At 44.6% G+C, this 21793-nt stretch overlaps 1 protein-coding gene across 6 annotated transcripts in view; it reads right to left on the bottom strand.

The window, feature by feature from the left end:
• Positions 1 to 1939: 1939 nt before the first annotated feature.
• Positions 1940 to 21793, bottom strand: part of LOC105494673 (zinc finger and SCAN domain containing 20) — a 31265-nt gene continuing 11411 nt past the window's right edge. For 4 of the 6 annotated variants that reach the window (XM_011763330.2, XM_011763331.2, XM_011763333.2 and 1 more), the window contains exons 3-8: positions 17285 to 17471; positions 16743 to 16819; positions 16328 to 16412; positions 14242 to 14919; positions 12355 to 12783; positions 1940 to 11759 (exon numbers count right to left, since the gene is read on the bottom strand). In XM_011763330.2, the coding sequence (XP_011761632.2) occupies positions 10501 to 11759; positions 12355 to 12783; positions 14242 to 14919; positions 16328 to 16412; positions 16743 to 16819; positions 17285 to 17471 (2715 nt within the window). In that variant the 3' untranslated portion in view covers positions 1940 to 10500. The remainder of the gene's footprint in view (positions 11760 to 12354; positions 12784 to 14241; positions 14920 to 16327; positions 16413 to 16742; positions 16820 to 17284; positions 17472 to 21793) is intronic. The other 2 variants (XM_011763334.2, XM_011763335.2) reach the window with 2 other exon arrangements.

Here is a 21793-nt window from a genome sequence, read left to right on the forward strand (position 1 = left end):
GCTGTAGAAGACCTAACCAAAATAATCATAAGGAAGTTTTTATGAATATGAATATATGTCAGACTCTGTAATCCAATATTAGAGAATATGCTTTCTTTTGAAGCATACATGGAACATTCATGCAAATATCCCTTATATGTAAAGAACTCTTAAAAATTGAGAAAAATAAGTCTGAAAGTACCATAAGCAAACATTCAAAGACTATGAAAGAAAAGACATGCAAAAATCTTGAAATATATGAAAAAGTACTCACTTTCACTCCATTATTCCTTACCTATTAGATCAGCAAAAATCCAAAAGCTAGACAGCACACTGTTGACAAAAATGTGGGAGAAACCGGCACTGTCACTGCTGGCCCAACTCACAGAGGAGAATTTGACAATATACACTATTTGAGCAACAAATACACTAAAAGCCCAGACTCTACCACCACACACTATATCCATGTAACATGACTGCACTCATACCCCTAAATCTAGAAAAATAAAATAATAATAATAAAGGCAATGGATGGAAACATAGTAACTGTGTTTGAATCTATGAGTTCATAATAATATTTTTAAGACAAATAATCCTATTTAAAAGTGGGTAAAAGGCATGAATAGACATTTCTCAAAAGAAAATATATGGATAGTCAACAAACCTATGAAAAAATGCTCAACATCACTATTCATGAGGGAAATGCAAATTAAAACCACAATGAGGCCAGGCCCAGTGGCTCATGCCTGTGATCCCGGCACTTTGGGAGGCCGAGGCAGGTGGATCAGCTGAGGTCAGGAGTTTGAGACCAGCCTGACTAACATGGTGAAACCCTGTCTCTACTAAAAAATACAAAAATTAGCCAGGCATGGTGGCAGGTGCCTGTAATCTCAGCTACTTGGGAGACTGAGGCAAGAGAATCGCTTGAACTCAGGAGGCAGAGGTTGCGGTGAGCCAAGATCACACCACTGCACTGCAGCCTAGGCGACAGAGTCTTGCTCTGTCAGAGCAAGACTCTGTCTCAAAAAAGAAAAAAAAAGAAAAGAAAACCCACAATGAAATACCACCTTACTCCTGCGAGAATCGCCATTATGGATAAGTGAAAAAACAATAGATGTTGACATGGATGTGGGGAAATGAGAACACTTAGATGCTGCTGATGGGAATGTAAATTAGTACCTCTATGGAAAGCAGTACAGAGATTCTTTAAAGAGCTAAAAGTAGATCTGCCATTTGATCCATCAGTCCCACTACTGGGTATCTACCCAAAGGAGAATAAGTCATTATATGAAAAAGACACTTGTGCATGTATGTTTAGAGCAGCACAGTTCACAATTGCAAGGATGTGGAACCAACCTAAGTGTCCATCAACTAATGAGTGGACAAAGAAAATGTGGTATACATACACCATGAAATACTATTCAGCCATTAAAATCAATGAAATAATGTCTTTTGCAGCAACTTGGATGGAGCTGGAGGACTTTATTCTAAGTGAAGTAACACAGGAGTGGAAAAACCAAAAACGATATGTTCTCACTTATAAGTGGGAGCTAAGCTATGAGTATGCAAAGGCATACAGAGTGATACAATGGACTTCAGAGACTCAGAAAGCGGAGGCTGGGAGGGGGCTAGAGATAAAAACAACACACTAGGTACAATGTACACTAACTCACACAGGTGCACTGAAATCTCAGAATTCACCTCTATATAGTTCATTCATGTAACAAAAACTACTTGGACCCCAAAATCTATTGAAATAAACACAAATAATAACATTTTTTTAAAAACTCATTAGTCACTTACAGAAAATATTAAGAAACCAGCTATATTTTGATAACCAGTAAGTAAAAGGAGGGAGGAGCAAGCATTCATCCTGCTTTTTGTATGCAATGTATATCAGGGTAACTAAATATTAAGAAGGGGAGTCTCTTTATAAAACTATTGCAGCCAGTAAATGAAGAATAGAATTTATCACCATTTTGAAACCTTTATTAAAATAAATCCTGGCAATGATCATAAATGACTGCTAATATCACAAAAAGCGAGGCAACCAGACATTATATGCCTTCTGATGGAAGTACACAACCACCACCTAGGAAGTATTCTTGCCAAAAAAAAAAATCAAATTTGAATCTGTTTAAACCCTTGGATCTAAATACCAGTTTACAGGAAATACAGATGACAGAGAAACAAGTACAATGATACCATAATGACGTAATTGACAACATACAGATTCTGGAAAACTCCTCAGTGAAAATGACCTCATCTTAAATCCAGTTGTGATGTATGACATTAACTGAATTCAGATTCAAACAAGCTGTTCTTAAAAATTTTGAGACAATATATGAAGTAGGAACTTCATATATGGTTGGTTCCATTCATATATTTGAGACAATATATGAAGTAGCAAGTTATTAACCTGAGCCTCTGTGGCTCTGTGGTAAACTGGGAATAGCAACAACAATATTTCATTGAGTTGTGCTGAGGCTGAAATGATATCATCCACCCAAGGTCCTTAGCAGCATGCCTGGCCCCTAGGCTCTTTATAGCTATTGGCTGTCAATTACTGATCTGGAGGCAGCTGCAAGGAGTGAGGAGAAAGAACAGCAAACCCGCCTCCCACCAGGAGGAACTTGGGCTATATGCAAATAAGCAGCCTCCATCTGAAAGGGCTGCAGGGAGGTGGGATCCTCTGGAGAAAGCCAGGTTTCTTATTTATTTATTTAGTAGAGATGAGGTCTCACTGTCTTGCCCAGGCTGGTCTCCAACTCCTGGCTTCTAGTGATCCATCCACTTCAGACCTCCAGAAGTGCTGGGATTACAGGTGGGAGTCACTGCACCTAGCCCCAGCAGCTTCTTGACATGGGGCCAACAGATGGCCAGCCCCAGCCATGAGGCATCTCCCTCAGGTAGGGCTTTTTCCTAGTATTACATTCTCAGTTGTACTGGCCTTGGCCAGCTCTCTGGCTACCTACATTGGACCCCTTCAGATAACAGTTCTTGTTCCTGCCTGAATTGGCTGGCCAGCCTGAGTGGACCCTGACATTTGTAACTGACCTGTATGCCTTACTGCACTTGTGGTCAAACTACAGATAACAGCAACAGCATGGAGTATAAGGAGTCTGTGATCTCTGTCCTGTCTTCCAGGAAGGTAAGCCCTGTGGGTCTGGTCAGCCTGGAGTAACTGCTAAAAAGAAGTTACATGAAAACATGTAAGCAAGACCCAGAGCTTGCTCCTCAGGGAGACCATGACTCATTTCCTCCCAGATCTCATCTTTGTCCCAAGACATGCAGAATATTAGTACATGCCAACCACTAGTAACACCTATACTTGAGATCCGACCCGTACAAGAAAAAAACAGGTTCTCAGTGGATTGTGAGCAAAACGAAATCACAATCAAAATTCAGTGATAACAGAGCTGTATTAGTCAACTTCCACGCTGCTATAAAGAACTGCCTGAGACTGGGTAATTTATAAAGGAAAGAGGTTTAATTGACTCACAGTTCCACATGGCTGGGGAGGCCTCAGGAAACTTACATTCATGGCAGAAGGGGCAGCAAACATGTCCTTCATCACATAGTGGCAAGAGAAAGAAGTGCAGAGCGAAATGGGGAAAAATCACTTATAAAACCATCAGATTTCATGAGAACTCACTCACTATCACAAGATCACCATAGGGGTAACCGCCCCCATGATTCAGGTACCTCCCACCAGGTCCCTCCCATAACACATGGGGATTGTGGGAACTACAATTCAAGATGAGATTTGGGTGGGGACACAACCAAACCATATTAAGGTCCCAAAAGGCAAAGTTGCCTACATCCTGTTCAATAAGGACAAAAGAGTGATCATGTATTAGGAAACTTCAACCTTGAGCTATAGTCTTTTGAATGTTGTCAGGAGGAGAATGGGTGGAGGAAGGCGAGGAAAGAATATAAAGACCCTCCAGCTCTCCCCTCTTTCTCAAGTACAAAGTGTGATCAGTTCTGTTCCTGAACCAGGAAGCAAATGAGAGAAATCAGGTAAGTTTCAGCCCTCTGGGAACTCTTTCCTGTCTTTTCATCCATAATCATCCTTGTGGTATTTGGATTTCAGACACCTCTGTCTTCCTAGCACAGGGATCCTGAGAGACATATCAAAGTAGATGCATAGGGACCAGCAGACCGAGATGCCACTGGTATGAGCAAGAGGCCATGGCTCCTGGGGTTGTGGACATGCCTGAAGAGCCATCCATGTCTGAACGACCACAAGGAACAATGAAAAGAAGACATCCACCCAGAACAAGGGGCTTGAGACCTTGGCCCCAATCTCCCTGACAGCCTGTGTCTCGGTGACTTCCCTTCCTTTTCTCCTCCATGCTTTTGGTGTAACCAGGAAGAAGCCAGAAGAATCCAAAACACATTCCTTTTTTGGCAGTTTAATAAATTTATTAACTTATCAGGCCATTCCATCCCAAAATACAATTTGACCAGCTTTAAGAGATGTACATAACAGCACAAGAAAAAGAAAATAACAGAAAATGGGGAAGTGAAAGCAAAGCCAAATAAAATGAAGCCAGGGATTGGTCCACAAATTGCAAAACAAAAGGGCCTGTTCAGGTTTTAGAATTGGATATTAAATCCCTGAGGCTCCTGGTGGACAAAATTTCATCCATTTTAATTTCACAGTCCCCAAGAGGAAATTAAAATCAATCACAAATGTCTCATTTCCATAAGAAATTAGTTGGTTGAGAAAAGTCCTGCGAGATGACACCTGTGCTTCCTGTTTCTCTAGGACACACCAGCCAGGTTTAGCACAAGCTCCTGCCCCTACTACTGATGCTGGTGCTCCAGCCTAGCTGGACTTACCTCTCCATCTGTTTCTGGAAACTTCAGGAACAGGGTTGGGTTGGTGACCTCCATACACGGTCATGAACAAGCCCTTTCCTCTCAAGTGCTGTCCACAGAGGGATTCTCTCCTGCTCTGGCCCCCTGGGTGAAGTCTGCAGTGGAGGATTGCAAAGTGTCTCACCACCACTTCCTGCTGCTCCCCAGTGCCTATAAATACGTGGAAGCTTCTCTGTGGTCCATGAATCCCCACAAAGCACTGAAGCCAAGTGTTTTCTATGTGGAAGAAGAAGACTCCTTTCTCCTCTGTTCCACATTTGTCACCTGCCACTAAGTTAGGGCTCCGTGAGCCCCAGTGACTTGAGATTCTAGTGATTACAGCTCTGCCAGCCTTGGCCTGTGGCTCCTCTCCTGCTTGGGCTCCGACACATCCGTAATGCTGCTCCAGGACCAGCTTAGAGAGTGACTCTTGTTTTCCTAATCCCCCATCCTGTGGCCCTCACCCTCAAGGTGGCACAATTATGGGATATTTTTCTACAATGAAAATGTGGGGGGGGAAAAAAGTGACTTTAGAAGTAAGTATCATGTAATGGCAGGCATGATCAGAAGCATCTTTACACACAGAAAGAATCACCAACAGTGCCCTGATTAGAAAATCAATGTCTATGTGAATCCCTAGTCGACTATAGCATGTTTAGGTATAATTATCTAATTGGATTCTTCTTTTTAGTCATCTAATGCTCTTGACTTAACCAAGTGGCTCTTAAAACAAAGAAGCTCTCAGCTTTGAGGAGCGGGGGAACCAAACACACACCGAAAAGAACTGGGACCTCTCAAACTCTCTGTCTCTTTCTCCAAGCAGCATAAAATGGGGTTACTGGGGTGCAGGTTCCTGTAGGGTTCCTAACAGAGACCAGGTGAGAGATGCAGCACACGGAGGTGAGGAGAAAGGTCACCCGCTCAGCTGCAGCATGGGGTGGGGGAAGCAACAATAAAGTAAGGAAGGAACGTGCCTTTGCCCCCCAAAAACAGGCATTTATTTGGAGGTAAGTGCAGGCTTGCTGAAAGTCAGAGGGAGGGCAAAATGATGCTAAAGACATGGTAGTAGTAATACTGATGCTGGGAGTGTGAAGAAATAGCCAGGAGCTGTGGGGCAAAAGGCTCCAGTGTCTACCATCCCAGGCCTCCAGGCCCATTTCAAATCCCTCCTCTCCTGCAAAGCCTTCCCTGAGCTCCTGCTGCGTGGAGCACTAACCCCTTGTAGCAGACTGGGGCAGGGGCTTGAGATTGGTGTTTGCTATTAACAGGTGGGGGAGCTGAGGGATGCCCAAATGGAGGATGGGATCAAAACTGAGGTCAGGGGAGCTTTGGGAGGCTGAGCTGGGAGGATCAAGATCAGCCTGGGCAACACAAGACCTCCATCTCTCCAAAAAAAAAAAAAAAAAAAAGAGAAAAAAATGAGGTAAGGGAATATTTTGAATGATTAATTTTGACTTTAGATATTGACTCCATTCAGAAAGAGACCTCTCAGGCAGCTGGGTAACCCCAGCCCAACTGGAAATGCTCTTAGAAGGAAGAAAGTATTGGCAGAACTGAGTCCAGGATGAGTCTGAATGGGTAGGTCTCTCCAGGCATGTGCAGGGGAGGCTGGGTGGGAGCCACTGAGTGTGTACATCAATGCATGTGCTGGATGGGTAGGCCAAGAGCCCCACGATGGGTGATGGTAGACATGGGGGCTTTGAGAGGCCCAGGAGTCACCCAAGCACAGCTGGTTGGCAGACAGCTGGGCTCCTAAGAGGAGAGGCCACAGCAGGAGACAGATCTGGAAGTCATTAGCATCTACATAGAAGAAAAGAGAGAAAGAAAGGAAAAGAAAGGGAAACAGAGTGAATGAATAAGCAAACCCAGGACAGAACTCTGGAGTACAAAGACCCAGAATAGCCTGGGTGAGGCAAGTTCACCTGCAACGCCCACACCCACTCCAGACATCACTGCCTTCATTACTTCAAAACTGCACCCCTGTCCCCAAAGGGTGTTACTCCCCTTCAGAAAGTGACTCAATTCTTTTCTGCAGCCCGAAAGCAGACAGCTACCCCACCGGGGGCCCCAGAACAAGATGAGGCAGGAAGGACTAGCCAGAGCTCCTGACTATACTATTTAGCATGGAGGGAGCCTAGCTGCTTTACACTGCTTCTGGGAGGCGGCCACAGGGGACAATAAGGCCGAGGCAGCCATGACCATTAGTTCAGCTGCTGAGGTCAAGGCCTAAGAAAAAACCGAGTATCTGAAAAAGTCTTGGCCCCTCCTTTCCCTGCCCCTACCTTTGGGTCTGCTGCCTCCTGGGAGTCTGGGGAATGGAAGGCCTAAGGTCTTTTAAGTACCTTTTGATCACTTCAGAGGAGCCAATGCCCTTCTTGGGGTGGAGGGTGAAGAAATCAAGGGGAGGCAGCCATCTGGGGAGACAATCCTTCCTTTAGTAGCTCACATGATGTAACACCCTCCCAGGGCAGCATTTGCTGGTTTGGTTTTCCATAACCAGGGTCTGACCTGTGGCCAGGAAGGCTGAGAAACTGTCCACCCATTCTACAGACTCCCAAGAGCAGACTCACACTAGCAAAGCTCAGGGTGGGTAAAACCAGATGTCAGTTTATGTGAGCAGTACAGACCTACTGGAGGGTCAGGCCTGGAACACTGCGGCCCCCCGAAAGAGTGCTTCTTCCAAAGGAAGTCGGGTAAGACAAGGAGGAAGGGACCACCTGAGCCATTTTCTCTCCTGGCCCACACCGGCCTTGCTTTCATGACTGAACCTCAACTAAGATTCATGGGACAAGAATGGCAGATAATAAACATCAAAACTCTTCCCTAAAGACATGAGACACTAACACACTACCAAGTCCAGGGGAAAGGGTAACCAAGTGGAGAGGATTATCACCTCACATCCACACAGAGCTCAGCCTGGCTTCCACAGTGAGCGCTCCAGAAAACTCAGGGCTACAATGAAGAATTCAGGGGTCAGTTACAAGGAAGACAGGATCCAAAAAATGATGGTGGGGGGTGGGAGTAGGGAGTGGTCTAGATCTCCTTTGAGGGCCATCTTCCTCTCCATTCAGCACTATCAAGTAGCTCTGTCCTAGGCCCAATACTTGAATCTGAAATTCTTCCTTTCTCATTAGTTTAACTACTCTGCATACACAGATCTCTAGTCCTAGCCTCTCCCCTAGCTTCTAGCCGACATCCAAATGCATAGCATCACCATGATTTCCCTTACGCACCTCAAGTTCTAGACATCCAAAACTAAACTTCTCATCTTCTGCCCTCCTGCTCTATCAGCCTCTCCTCCTTGTGCTCCCAATTCTGAATAAGGACATGCTCCACCCTGTCACCAAAGGCATTCTACCTTTCCTCTGATGTCCTCCCATCTGCCTCTGAGACCTCTCCCATTCATTCCCTCCTCCTTAGTGTCACCACTGCTCTAGTTCAGACCCTAGCCTTTAGCTGAAATATCACAACAGTGTCCCAACAGGCCATCCTAATTGCAGCATATCCAAGTTCCATTCAGCTGTCAGATTTCAACCATGCACATCTGAACACTGCCCTAGGCCTGGTGTTGACACTCCATTTATATGTGAGGTACTCAGTGACCTTGCCCCAGCACCCCTCTAATATCAGCTCCCTGTTTCCAACCTCCCATCATACACCCCCACCCTGAATCCATGCTATTCCATACAACAGTGCCTTTCCCTGGAACTCCTTCCCTCTCCCTCACCTCAGGATCCTTCCTCTCAGCTCACATTATTAGACAATATCACTGTATTACTGCAGTTACTGACATCTGCTAACTTCTACCCAGGGTTCATCCCATGACCCCTGCCTTGCAGAGAACATGGGTCAGGAAAGGTAAACTGGGAGGGAGTTGACGGTGATCCTAGTAGGGCTGGTTCTTGGGAAGGGAGGTTCTGAAGCAGGGGAAGGGGTTAAGAAGGGATCTCACTCTGTGGGAGTAGCAAATCTCTCCACCGGCTTCCTCGTGTGTTAATAAAAGCTCCGTTCTTCAAGGCTGCTTCACATCCACTATCTGATAGGTACTTCCCCAGTCCATGAAACAAGCAGGTTATGAACACATCCCAGTGTCATAAGAGGATGGCAGGAGGGGGATTTTCCTTTAAAGTCCTGTGGAAACTGAAGTCCTTGGTCAACAGTTTTAAACCCTTCTAAGGAGAAACTCTGGAGGCCAAAGTGCTGCAAATGCTAAAACCATCCTATGTGAACCTTTCTTACTTAGCCTGTCCATGTGGGAGGCGAGTGTGAAGGGCCAACATACAGAAAGCCCTGGGCAGGCCTGGGACAGGATGGCTCAGGGTAAAATTGTGCCAAGAACCTGGAACACAGAACAGTGGTCAAGGCCCTCTCAGTAGATGACCATACATACCAGCACCTTCCACCTCAGTCCTGGCATGGGGACCAAGAACAAAGCTTCTGCTTGCCAAAAGGAAAGGCCAGACAGGCAAAAATATAGGGACCCCAGGCTTCTGTTAGGGTTAACCTATGATCAGCCAAGCGTGGCAAGAAGAGGACTGACCCCTGAGAAAAAAGAGAACTCTTAGATCCCATTTCCTTAGCCAAAGCAGTATCTTATTGGAAGAAAAATTACTTAGGCCACATATTTTTCCCAATCTCAACCCACCTATATCTCTCACCCATATTATTGAGAAGATGGAAACTCGCATCAAGTATTTTGATAATAGCTCATCCTTGCTCAAATCATTTCACCAATTCTGAATATCCCAAGTCCTTTAATCCTTAGGGATTCTCAATTTCCATATTTGTTTAAAAAATTCAAAATGTAGAAATTTTATAACAGGAAGTGTGTCTACAAAGTGCATTGAGATTCTGGCCCCTAAGCTACCTAACATGAATGGGAATTCATTATAGCAATAAGAGCACGACAGACTCAAGACAGACAGATCTGTTGAATCCTGCCTCTCCCACTTACAGATGTGTGACCAGTGCAAGTTACTTAATTTCCCAAGCCTCTAGGAGATGGGGAGAAAGTTAGTAGTTATCTCCTGGGGCTGTTGTGAAGATTAAATGAGATGATGTATACAAAGTTCTTGGCACAGAGCTTGCCAAAGAGCAACAGCTCAATAATCACCAGCCATTGCTGCTATTAATGATTCTGTAATGATGTCACTGTTCTTCCTACTCTGTGCTGAGCTCACAGTGGCCTGCTCTAGGCCAACTCCTCTCTCACCAGAATCTCAACATTCTCCCGAGGATATGCCCCCACTAAGAAAGTACGAGAACCACTGCTGATGGGCTGGATTACACATGGACAGTGTGAAGGCACAGTGAGAACTTAGAATCACTGCTCAGGACCACTGATTTAACTCTAACCTCCTAAGTTGCCAGTTTGGCTCAAATACTGACATAGTTCTTACATGACAGCAAATACAAGGACAGTCTGAGGATTCCGTGTGGGTCTTTACAGAAGAAAAACAAATTACACTTAAGCAAAGTGCCTTCAAATCTGGATCCTTGGTATTTGTAATTCACTTCCAAATTACCTGGTTTATACCTAGATAACTTCCCTGGGTACACACCAAGTTTAAAAATTGGAAAGTTTCTCTCTAGCATACATCTTATGATATAAGATATACACACTGAGTCCTCTTTTGTTGTTGGGAAAACTGTCCCCTACGATGCCTTCCCTCCTGCATGGGTTCTCCGGTGAGCACTGAAGTGGGAACTGTTGTTGAAGTCTTTGCCACACTCTGTGCACTTGTAGGGTTTCTCCCCTGTGTGGATTCTCTGGTGAATAATAAGACTGGAGCTCTGGTTAAAGCATTTCCCACACTCTCTGCACTTATACGGCTTCTCTCCCGTATGAATCCTCTGGTGAGTAATGAGGTTAGAACGGTCACGGAAGAATTTTCCACACTCAAGGCATTTGTAGGGCTTCTCTCCTGTGTGTACTCTCTGGTGTGTAATGAGCTTGGAGCGCTCACTGAAGCACTTCCCACAGTCCACACATTTATACGGCTTCTCTCCAGTGTGGGTGCGCTGGTGGTTGGCCAGGGTGGAGCTCTTACTGAAGCTTTTCCCACATTCGGCACATTCATATGGTTTCTCTCCTGTATGGATTCTTTGGTGACTAATGAGGGCAGAGCTCTTAGAGAAGCTTCTTCCACATTCAGAACACTGATAAAGTTTCTCCCCTGAGTTTGTGCTGTGTGGTCCAGGAGAATTCAAGTCCTTACTGATACTTTGAGGTTGTTCAGGAGACGTCTCCTCTGTAGAATTCCTCCAGTGAGCACTAAAAGATGGGCTTTGGGCAAAGTCTCCCCCGGGCTCACTACACTGGTCAGGATTTCCTCCCAAGTGGATTCTCTGATGTTTCAGAAGGTTTGAGCTCTGGTTGAAGCTTTTCCAACATTCTCCACATTTATAGGGCTTTTCCCCCGTGTGGATTCTCTGGTGAGTGATGAGATTAGAGTGATCGCTAAAGCTTTTCCCACATTCAAGGCATTTATAGGGCTTCTCTCCAGTGTGGATTCTCTGATGGGTATTGAGGTTAGAGCGGTCACTAAAGTTTTTTCCACATTCAAGGCATTTGTAGGGCTTCTCACCTGTGTGGATTCGCTGGTGGGCGATGAAGTGGGAGCTCCGACTGAAGCTCTTCATGCATGTGTCACACTTGTAGGATTTCTCCACAAGGTACAGGCCTTGATGGTCAATAAGTTTTTCTAAGTCCTCTTCAGAAGAACTTTCTTGCCACCGTTCCTGTGAGGGATTTCCCCACTGCCCTTCATCTTCATTTTCATTTTCACTGTCTTCTCCCCAGTCAAGAGGCTGGCAAACAGCTTCTGTAGGACATTTTGATAAGGCTCCAGGCAAATCCTCAAAAATGTCCTGCTCTGAAATCTGGTCTTCATCCTCATGCCTCATTTCAAAACCTGAAAAAATGGACAGAAATGCAGTTTTTCTTCACTCATTAGTTAGCATATGTGTGTGTGGGTGTGTGTCTGTATCGTACATCTGTGAATTTGGCTAACATGAATTTGATTCTTATATCTTATATCTCACATCTTATAAATGTGACTAACATGAAATTGATCAAGTTTTGGTACATACAAATGTTTCTGTCCTGCAGAGCTGAGGAATGGACTCTGGGACATGGTGACCTCACCAAGTGAGCCATGGGGCTCAGCCCAGCAGCCATAGCCAACCTGTTTCCCTGGAAAACTCCTCTATCTTAGTACTCAATCATGAACACCTCCTCCTTCTAGTACATTCCATATATCCTGTGTCATACTGGATTGAATAAAGTCTCTAACTGCCCAGATATACCTAGTAAAAGATAGAATGACTGACTGACTGACTGACTGACTGACTGATTCACATAAAGCTTAAGACTGGATAATCTGGTATCTTTTTCCTATTCAATACCATTCTCTCTTTTAGTTAAGAGACAAAAGGTAATGAGCCTGGCTTCCTCACTCTCTCCACATGCCCACGGATTTTGAGAACATCCAATTACTCCAGGCTTACCCATGTCTGGGGCTTTAGGACACAAGGTTGGAGGTTTGACAGCATCTTCATCGGCCACCTCACCCCAGGCCTCCTGGGCATCAGTCTCAGCACTGCTCTGCCCACACCTAGGGAGACCTGCAGCCTCCCGGACAGTCCCCATGGACCTGACTGCAGTCCGAGCCCTCATCAGTGAGTCCAGTTCCTCATAGAAAGGACACGTCCCTGGTGGGTGGCTGCTCTTGGCTTTCCGGTAGCTTCGAAGGAGGTTTTTGAATCTGTAGCGACACTGCTCCAGTGTCCGCAGGAAGCCCAGAGCACACAGCCGCTCTGCGATGGCCCGGTACACCTGGCTGTTCTGGTGACAGGTGCGAAGCTTTTCCGAGAATGGGGACTCACTGAGAATTGCCAGGAAGGCCTTGGTCTCCTCATAGCCCCAGTGCACACCTGCTGTCAGGAGTGAAGAGTTGAGAACTGTGAGACTTAATGAGATGTGCCTAGGTCATCAGAGAATAGAGTCACCTGCCCTTTGAAATACCTAGAACATAGGCATGTCAGAAACTATCCAGGTACCTAGGCAATATCCCTTTGCTTCTCAGGGGCATGCTAGGACAGTCAGCCAGAGCTTCCCACCCTCACTCTCTTCTAAGAGATTCTATTAACACTTCAAGTCTTGGCTGAAGGTGAGGACTTAGGTAGTCATATTATATCAGTTATATCAGGTGATCCCATGCCCCTGGCTTTGCTGATTAGTTCAGGGAAAAGCCTGTAACCGGGATGCATGTGATTTTCCCCATATTCACTCAATACCTGTCCTCTATTTATTTTATAAATTCTTTTTTTTTTTTTTTTTTTTTGAGATGGAGTCTCACTTTGTCGCCACGGTAGAGTGCAGTGATGCAATCTTGGCTCACTGCAATCTCCACCTCCTGGGTTCAAGCAATTCTCCTGCCTCAGCCTCCTGAGTAGCTAGGGATTACAGACGTGCGCCACCACACCCAGCTAATTTTTGTATTTTTTTTTAGTAGAGAAGGGGTTTCACCATGTTGTCCAGGATAGTCTTGATTTCCTGACCTCATGATCCGCCCGCCTCAGCCTCCCAAAGTGCTGGGATTACAGGCGTGAACACCTGGCCATAAATTCTCCTTTTAATAAAACATGAAAACTGAGAATTCTTAAAGATTAGAGACATAAATGAATTTCAAATAGTCCTGCAAGAAAGGCCAAATGAGGACACACTTTCCTCCTTTGCAGAGGAATGAAAAGGAGGTGGTCTAGTCTCAGCTCCTCCGCAGGAAAGTGATGTAGCCCAGGAAGGCAACCATGTAAAACCGGCAGGCAGGAGCCACGGGCTCTGATCCGGGCTCTGCTCCTACCTGTGTGTCTATAAGACGCCTCATCTCTTGGACTTCCACGTTTGCACCTTTACAATGACTGGGTGTTTCCCAGACATTGATTATTCAAGTCTACGCTGTCATGATTTCTGCCATTATCTGTTCAATATTTCACTCGCCATCACTCTTTACCTAAATTTGCTATCTGTGAAATCACAGGTTGATGCACTCATACAAATTAAGAGAAATATATAAATACAAGAATGTCAAGTTCATTCATGTAACGTCGATGATCATCCCATACTACCAGTGACACACTTTTGGAAATACCAGATTCACTCTTTGAGGCCCCTTAAGGCTTTAAAAATGTTTCCTTCTATAACTAAGAAGACTTTTGCAAAGAGACTTGGTCACGGCAAAAGAGAGTTGGAGTTTGAGGATGACCTAAAGAACGTAGCTCTTCACTCTAGTGGCTTCAATCCAGACTTGCAGCCTGTGCCCTGACCTCAGGGAATAGCAGTCTAGCTGGTAGGAGGGTTGGAATCTGAATCTGACTAAACCCCGATGTTCTTACCAATACGGCTCTGGAACAGGGCTGGGGCCCCTGCAATCCTGGGCCCCTGGGTAGACTCATCAGTGACCAGGCCAGCACCGTTACAGTCTTCTGCCATTTCTTCAGGCTCCCAGCCCCCTTCCTCCTGCTCATCCATCTCTGCATCACTATCCCCGAGCCTGGGGAGTGCCATGGCCTCTCCTGGGCCATCTGTGGCTCTGATGGCTGTCCGAGCCCTGACCAGGGCCTCCAGCTCCTCATAGAAGGGGCAGGTACCTGGTGGGTGGCTGCTCTTGGCTTTCCGGTAATTCCGTAGGAGGTTTTTGACCCTGTAGCGACATTGCTCCAGTGTCCGCAGGAAGCCCCTTGCCCTTAGCCGCTCTGCTATGGCCCGATATACCTGGCGATTCTGGTGACAAGTCCGGAGCTTTTCAGAGAAAGGAGACTCGCTCAAAATTGCCAGGAAAGTCTTGGTCTCCTCATAGCCCCAGTGAACACCTGACACCTTCATGTCCTCCACATCCCACTGGTATTGTTCCTCCCAGGCTCTTGAATCCCTCCAGGTCAATGCCTGAGCTGGCTCATTATCCAGGCTGTAAGCTGCAGTGCTCCTTTTCCCAGAATTTGTAAGACTTAGACCCCAAAACTCTGGTCCTTGCTCTTTCTCAGAGGTGATACTTGGTTTTGAAACTGGAACTCCTACAAAAGGAAGAAGAGAAATGACAGAGTAGAAACAGTCTGCTGAGCAGCATGTTTGTCCAAAATCTCCCTGAAACTTCTATCTTTTCCTTGCAAGAGGCTGACGAGAAATTCCCATGCTGATCCAATAAAATGTCTGCAGGAATAGGGAGAGAGAAGAGGTAACACGACCACCATATGAGAAATGTTAAGTGGCCTGTTTGCTTGGTTCATTTGTTTGTTGTTGTTGTTGTTATGAAACATGAAACATCATATGAGTGACTCATTGGTCCACAGATGGGCACATGACCTAAACTGGCCCAATCAGACTGAACTCCACAGCTGGAGGAAAGGGGTGTGTGTGTGTGTGTGTGTCTGTGTGTGTGTGTGTTAGTGAGTCTCTGTCCTGCTAGGCATCCATTGCCACCACCAGCATCTATCTTTTGACCATGAAACAAAACAGCTTTAATATGGAGCTAACACTGAGGATGGCAGACAGAAAGAAGAACAAAGACCCACTAGGACATTGCTCAGCTAATCTGTACTGTGGTTGGAGCATGTCCTCCTCAGGACTTCTAATAATGTGAGAAAATTAATTTCCTTAATTTTAAAAGTTAGCTATGTTTAAAGGACTGCTATCCCAACAGCTCCCAGCCCTAACAAAATAGGAAGCCTCTAATTAAAATAAATACTTGAAGAAAACTAGATGAAAAGGGTTTCAAAAGGCATAGGGACAATCTAATTCAGCATTTCCCAAAGTCTGTTCCTTTGAACACTATCTCCCCCAGATACCATGTGTAAAAAGGGGTTCCACTGTCAAGCAAGTAGCCAGTAAGCTTCTGGTATCTAAACTTACCATGAGTCACGCCTATCAGAGTCTCTTCTATTTCAGCTATTCACGTGTCTAACTCCCCGCACAGTGATCCCGGGCTCCACAGGGAAACGGCTCCCTATTATTTGACTTGCCACATAGGAGTGCCCACAGAGAAAGGAGTCTGTGCTGGTTATATGGGCTTCAGGTATTTTGGACTCTGTGACATTTATTCCTTCTGGGTTTAATTCATTGGTCTCATGGGTTTAGTTCACTGAAGTCTGCCTGAGAGAGAGATCCTATTTACAATGCTGAAAAAAATCAGATTTCTGAGACAGCAGGCCAGGCCTGGCCCCTGGTCTGTGGTGAATGGACTGAGGTAAGGAAGTTAATATGCCCAGAGAGGGCAGGCTCTTGGAAGCCATCCTGCCACCCCATCTCCAGGCAGCCTCCATCCCTGCCATGAGAGTGCTGGCTACAAAGGGCAAGTCTTCTTCCTATGTCTGAAATTCCAGAGACTGCAGAGCCATGATTCTTAAAGGAGTGGCAAAACCCTCTTTGGGAACTGAGTGTATCAGAAGCATGACAACATCACCTTCAGAGGGCACATCTCCTTACCCAGGTACACGCTGTTCCCACAGTCGTCTCCTGGGGGTTCTTTACAGAGCTCCTTCTCAGCATGTTTGCCAGGGCCCAGGGCTTCCTACGAGATGCACAAGACAAGGACCCCAAACATCACTGACCTTTGACAACAGCCTAGGAACCCTAGCAGGCCCCAGGAAAGATGATGGGAACAGAGGGATACCATGTGTGAAGCTGGTATCATAAGGAGCAGGATGGCCATTTGGTTTGGTACATACATGTGTTTGGGGATGTTTGGGGCGCAGCAGACTGGGGGTGAAGGGCAAAGGCTAACACCCTGGGCCTCATGCCCTTTTGCTGAGTAGAGGTCATGGAGAGAGAGGAGGAACACTGGGTGGGCAAGAGCACAGGAGCAGCAATGACAGGAAAGGAAGAACGAATAGCAGCTTACCTGGGACTCAGCTGTCACCTCCCAATCTCCAACGCTCCCCATCTTTGGGAGAGTAGGGACTCGGGGAGTGAGGACAGCTGAGGAAAAGAAAAAGTCTCTGAAACCCAAGCTCTGATTCCCAAAAAATCACCTCCCTCTGAGATTGGCTTTCCAAAAGTCACACTTGGATCAAGCTGGGGCTATCCCTATGGCCAGTGCAGACTTCCCCTTTATTTCTCTTCTAGAGTGTGTAGCTCCTAAGCTGCTGTGAGTGGTGTGCCACGTGTCAGGCCAGCCCTGACCTCCTGTGGTCACCACCCACTCCTGTCCCAGCCTGCACCTGCTGCAGGACTCCAGCTACAGCGCGACATGCTGGCATCACCCACAGCCACAGCCTCTTTACGACGCTTGCTTACTTCTCAGTAAGTGTGCCCACCCCACTGCAGCCTATCCCTTGCCTTGAATTTTGCACATCCTTCTTCCCCATGCACCCTTCCTCACCTCCCATTCCTCTCCCCTGCAGAAGGCCTCATTCCCTAATGTTCTCAGATTCTTGTACTCACCACTCTCTTTCAAAGGCTGTGGTGCCATCTTGGCATTTAGATGATTGGGAAGGTCAGGGCATGTATTCTTCACCCCCTTCTTCTGAGACTGTCCCTCAGGCCAGGGATCCATTGGCTGCGGCTGGAAGCTCTGAGATTCTTCCCCTGTCTTTAAGGGCCTGGTCTCTTCTGTATACAATTCCAGTTCCTACACACAAATAGCCAAAATTCCCACTCATCAATTCAGTAAGACCCGCTTCGGTATTTTGAGTATAACTGTGGTCCAGAGGCTAACAGGCTCTTTTAAGATCCAAAATGACTTGAAGTAGGATGAGAAAGCCATCAGAGTGAGTTCGGTAGGTAGATCAGCATTTATACCACCAAATGAGAACTGTTGAACACACGGTGGCTATCCAAGTGTTTCAATGAGAGTGCCACTGTTTAAAACATTTTTGATCCACAGAGATAAATTATGTAAAATTTGTGTAACATTAAAAAATAACCCATAAGCATCAAAAATAGGTTGCTTAGTTTTTAAGTGATCAAAGAGAGAGAAAAGTTACCAAGTTGCATATTAAAAGGCAAAGGGAAGCATAAAAACAGGAAAAAAAGATAAAATCATAACACCAAATGCAATTGCTCTAAATATCTCTGCTGAAAGACAAAGCTATTTTTAAAATAAAAATTTTAAAAAGGGCAAAGAATTATAGATGGAGACTGGGTGCAGTGGCTCATGCCTGTAATTCTAGCATTTTGGGAGGCTGAGGCAGGGGAATCACTTGACACCAAGGGTTCAAGACCAGCCTGGGCAACACAGCAAGACCCTCACCTCTATAATAAATAAATAAATAAAATTAACCAGGTATGGTGGCACATGCCTGTACCCCCAACTACTCAGGAGCCTGAGGCAGAAGGATCACTTGAGCCCAGAAGTTCGAAGTAACAGTAAGCTATGATCATGCCACTGCACTCCAGCCTGGACAACAGAGTGAGATCTTGTCTCAAAAAAAGAAATTAGCTGGAATTTTAAAATAAGATAAAAGTACGTGTTGTTAATCTTAAACCAGAATGACACGCAAAAGACAAGGCACTCTAACTCAAAAGGAAAAAGGAAGTGGCATTTTCATTTCAATGTTGGATTTCAGGCAAAAAGAAAAAGGTACTCAGAGATATAGAGAAGATATTTAAAACAAAAAGGAATAATCAACTAAAATAGCATTACCCAGTCAACTTCATCAATCATACAGCTAATTTCTTAACTCTATTTCTCAGCTGGTTCCAAGTTCAGAGGTAGAGAGGTCAAGGTGTTATCCTGGCTGTAAAACCTCAACAATATAACAATCTCAATACTTTATAAAAACACCTAACTTTTAAAAATGTATTTCAATTTTTTTTCAATAGATAATAGACTCACATGGTTTAAAAACAGAAAATACATACAGGGGTATATTCAGTGAAAATGCCCCACCCCCATCCGTCTCCATCCCGTCGATCCTGTTCTTTTCCCCTCTTCTCATCACAGGAAATCCATGTTCTTCATTCTTTTAGAGTTTCTTTCTAGATACAAGCAAATGTAAATGTGTATTCTTAGCTTCCCTCTTTTGTATACAAAAACTTATGACTAGATATACTGCTCTGAGTCTTATTTTTTTGAACCAAAATAACAACAACTATCTTCATTAACTTACTGAGTTTGCCAAACTTAGCTGTAAAACTTTTTTGGTTGGCCTGAAAATCCAAATCCACTCACAGAGAAGGACTTTTACCATTGAGAAGACATATAGGAATGGGCCACGAGCATCAAGGGCCATTCCAAATAAGAAGATCCACCAGTGTCCTGTGTGACTTCACAGGGAGAAAACATCTGCTTATCAATCAATCTTCTTATATGGTCATGTTAAAAAAAATTCACTTTGTTATCATTATAATCTACAGAGGAACTGTGTGACTAAATTCAACAACAATCTTTACTCTCAACCCCAGTTCCTCCAACCATTACCATCCCTAAGCAAAGACTCTGATTCCATGGATAGTAGTTTTGGACACAGAAAGAAGTAGATTCAAGTGACAACCAGGAGGCAAAAAATTAGTAGGTCAAACTTCTAGTTTCCAAGAAGTCTGTAGAGTCTAGAATTTGCCACTCTAGACTCTACAGTAACAAGTAAAAAGCTGAACAAACTGAAAAATCAACAACTCTTCTTAGATCTGTCAGAGAAGTGAGGCCACAAACCACTCTCCCCAAAATTGGAGAGACAAACAGGTGGAATCAGAGAATCACAACTTAGTGGAGCAGAAGCGTCTGTGGGAACCAGTGCCGGGGAGAAAAACCTAAACTGTAATTGACGAACTGCTGGAAGGACAGTGCGGACAACTCTGAGAGGTAAAAACTCCAGGGCACTTAATTACTGAGCAGGGGCACATTTTCATAAGTTTTATCTCCAGGAGTTCAACCAGATCCTCATAGTTAATATCAGAGAAAAATCTCTTCTTGCTTATGGCAGATGGCAGGAAAAAGGAACCATTTTGAAATATGCCAGGGCACGCTGCTCTTCTTAGTAATGCCTGTCCTCAGCAGAAACTGTTTTACCAAAGCCTAACCTAACTGTCGGAAGAGAAATATGCGATTCCAGCTCCCTCTACTCTTCCACATGGAAGATGAGAAATACCCAATGCAGCCCCCTCTAGGCATCCTGTGCCACCTCAGATGGGGAAAAAATTGGGAAGCACTGGCAAAGGTCAGAGTCCAGGGACACAGGTACACCAACATAAGACCTAGAAAAAAGAAGAGCAAATTAAATCCAAAGTAAGCAGAAGAAAAGAAATAAAAATTAAAGCAGAAATAATGATATTTAAAACAGGAAATCAATACAGAAAATCAACAAAACCAAAAGCTAGTTCTTTGAAAAGATTAATAACATCAATAAGCCTCTAGTCAGACTAAGAAAAAAGACAGTCCAGGCACGATGGCTCACACATGTAATCCCAGCACTCTGGAAGGCCAAGGCAGTGGATCATTTGAACCCAGGAGTTCAAGACCAGCTTGGGCAACATGGTGAAATCTCATCTCAACAACAACAAAAAATATACAAAAATTAGCTGGGCCTGGTGGTGTGGTCCTGTAGTCCCAGCTACGTGGGAGGCTGAGGCAGGAGGATTGCTTAAGCCCAGGAGGCGGAGGGTGCAGTGAGCCAAGGTCCCACCACTACACTCCAGCCGGAGTCACAGAGCAAGAATCTGTCTCAAAAATAAAAAAGAAAAGAAGACAGAAGACAAATTATTAATATCAGAAATGAAAACAGAGATATCACTACAGATTCCATGGACAATGAAAGTATAATAAAAGAATATTATAAACTACATAAAGGTTAATAAAGGAATATCTGTGGCCACACACTTGATAACCTGGATGAAAAAGACCAATTCCTTTACCCACCCAATCTGCCAAAACTCACACAAAAATAAACAATCTGAATAGGCCCATATCTATTAAGGAAATTGACTGAATAATTAATAACCTTCAAAACAGAAAGCACCAAGCTCAGATGGGTCTACTGGTGAATTCTACCAAACATTTAAGGAAGAAATTATAACAATTCTCTACTATCTCCTCCAGAAGATAGAAGCAGAGGGAATATTTCCTTATTTATTCTATAAAGCCAGCTTTTACCCTAATACCAAAACCAAAGAAATTACTTACAAGACAAGAAAGCTACAAACCAATATTCATCATGAACAAAGATGCAAAAATCGGCCAGGTGCGTTGGCTCACACCTATAATCCCAGCACTTTGAGAGGCCGATCACAAAGTCAGGAGTTCGAGACCAGCCTGGTCAACATGGTGAAACCCCATCTCTACTAAAAACACAAAAATCAGCCAGGTGTGGTTGCGGGTGCCTGTAGTCCCTGCTACTCGTGTGGCTGAGGCAGGAGACTCGCTTGAACCTGGGAGGCAGAGGTTGCAGTGAGCTGAGATCATGCCACTACACTCCAGCCTGGGCGACAGAACCAACGAGATGCCATCTCAAAAACAAACAAATAAAAAAAACGATGCAAAAATCCTCAACAAAATATTAGCAAATCAAATCCAACAATGCATAAAAAAGAAATTACACACTACAACCAAGTGGGATTTATCCCAGGTATGCAAGCCTGGTCCAACATTTGAAAATCAGTTAATGTAACCCATCACATCAACAGACAAAAAATGAAAAATCACATGATCATATATTATATCAACAGATGCAGAAAAAGCATTTGACAAAATCCAATACACATGATAAAAACTTGGCAAACTAGAAATAGGGGGGAACTTCCTCAACTTGATAAAGGACATCTACAGAAAACCTAGAGCTAACATCCTACTTAATGGTAAGAAACACAATGCTTTTGCACTAAGACCAGGAAAAACGCAAGGATGTTCTCTCTCACTATTCCTTCCTACTGGAAGTCCAGACTAATACAAGATAAGAAAGGAAACAAAAGGTACATAGATTGGGAAGAATGAAAAAGACTGTCTTTGTTAACAAATGA

This window comes from Macaca nemestrina, chromosome 1, assembly GCF_043159975.1.
Source record: "Macaca nemestrina isolate mMacNem1 chromosome 1, mMacNem.hap1, whole genome shotgun sequence".
NCBI classification, from domain to species: Eukaryota; Metazoa; Chordata; class Mammalia; order Primates; family Cercopithecidae; genus Macaca; species Macaca nemestrina.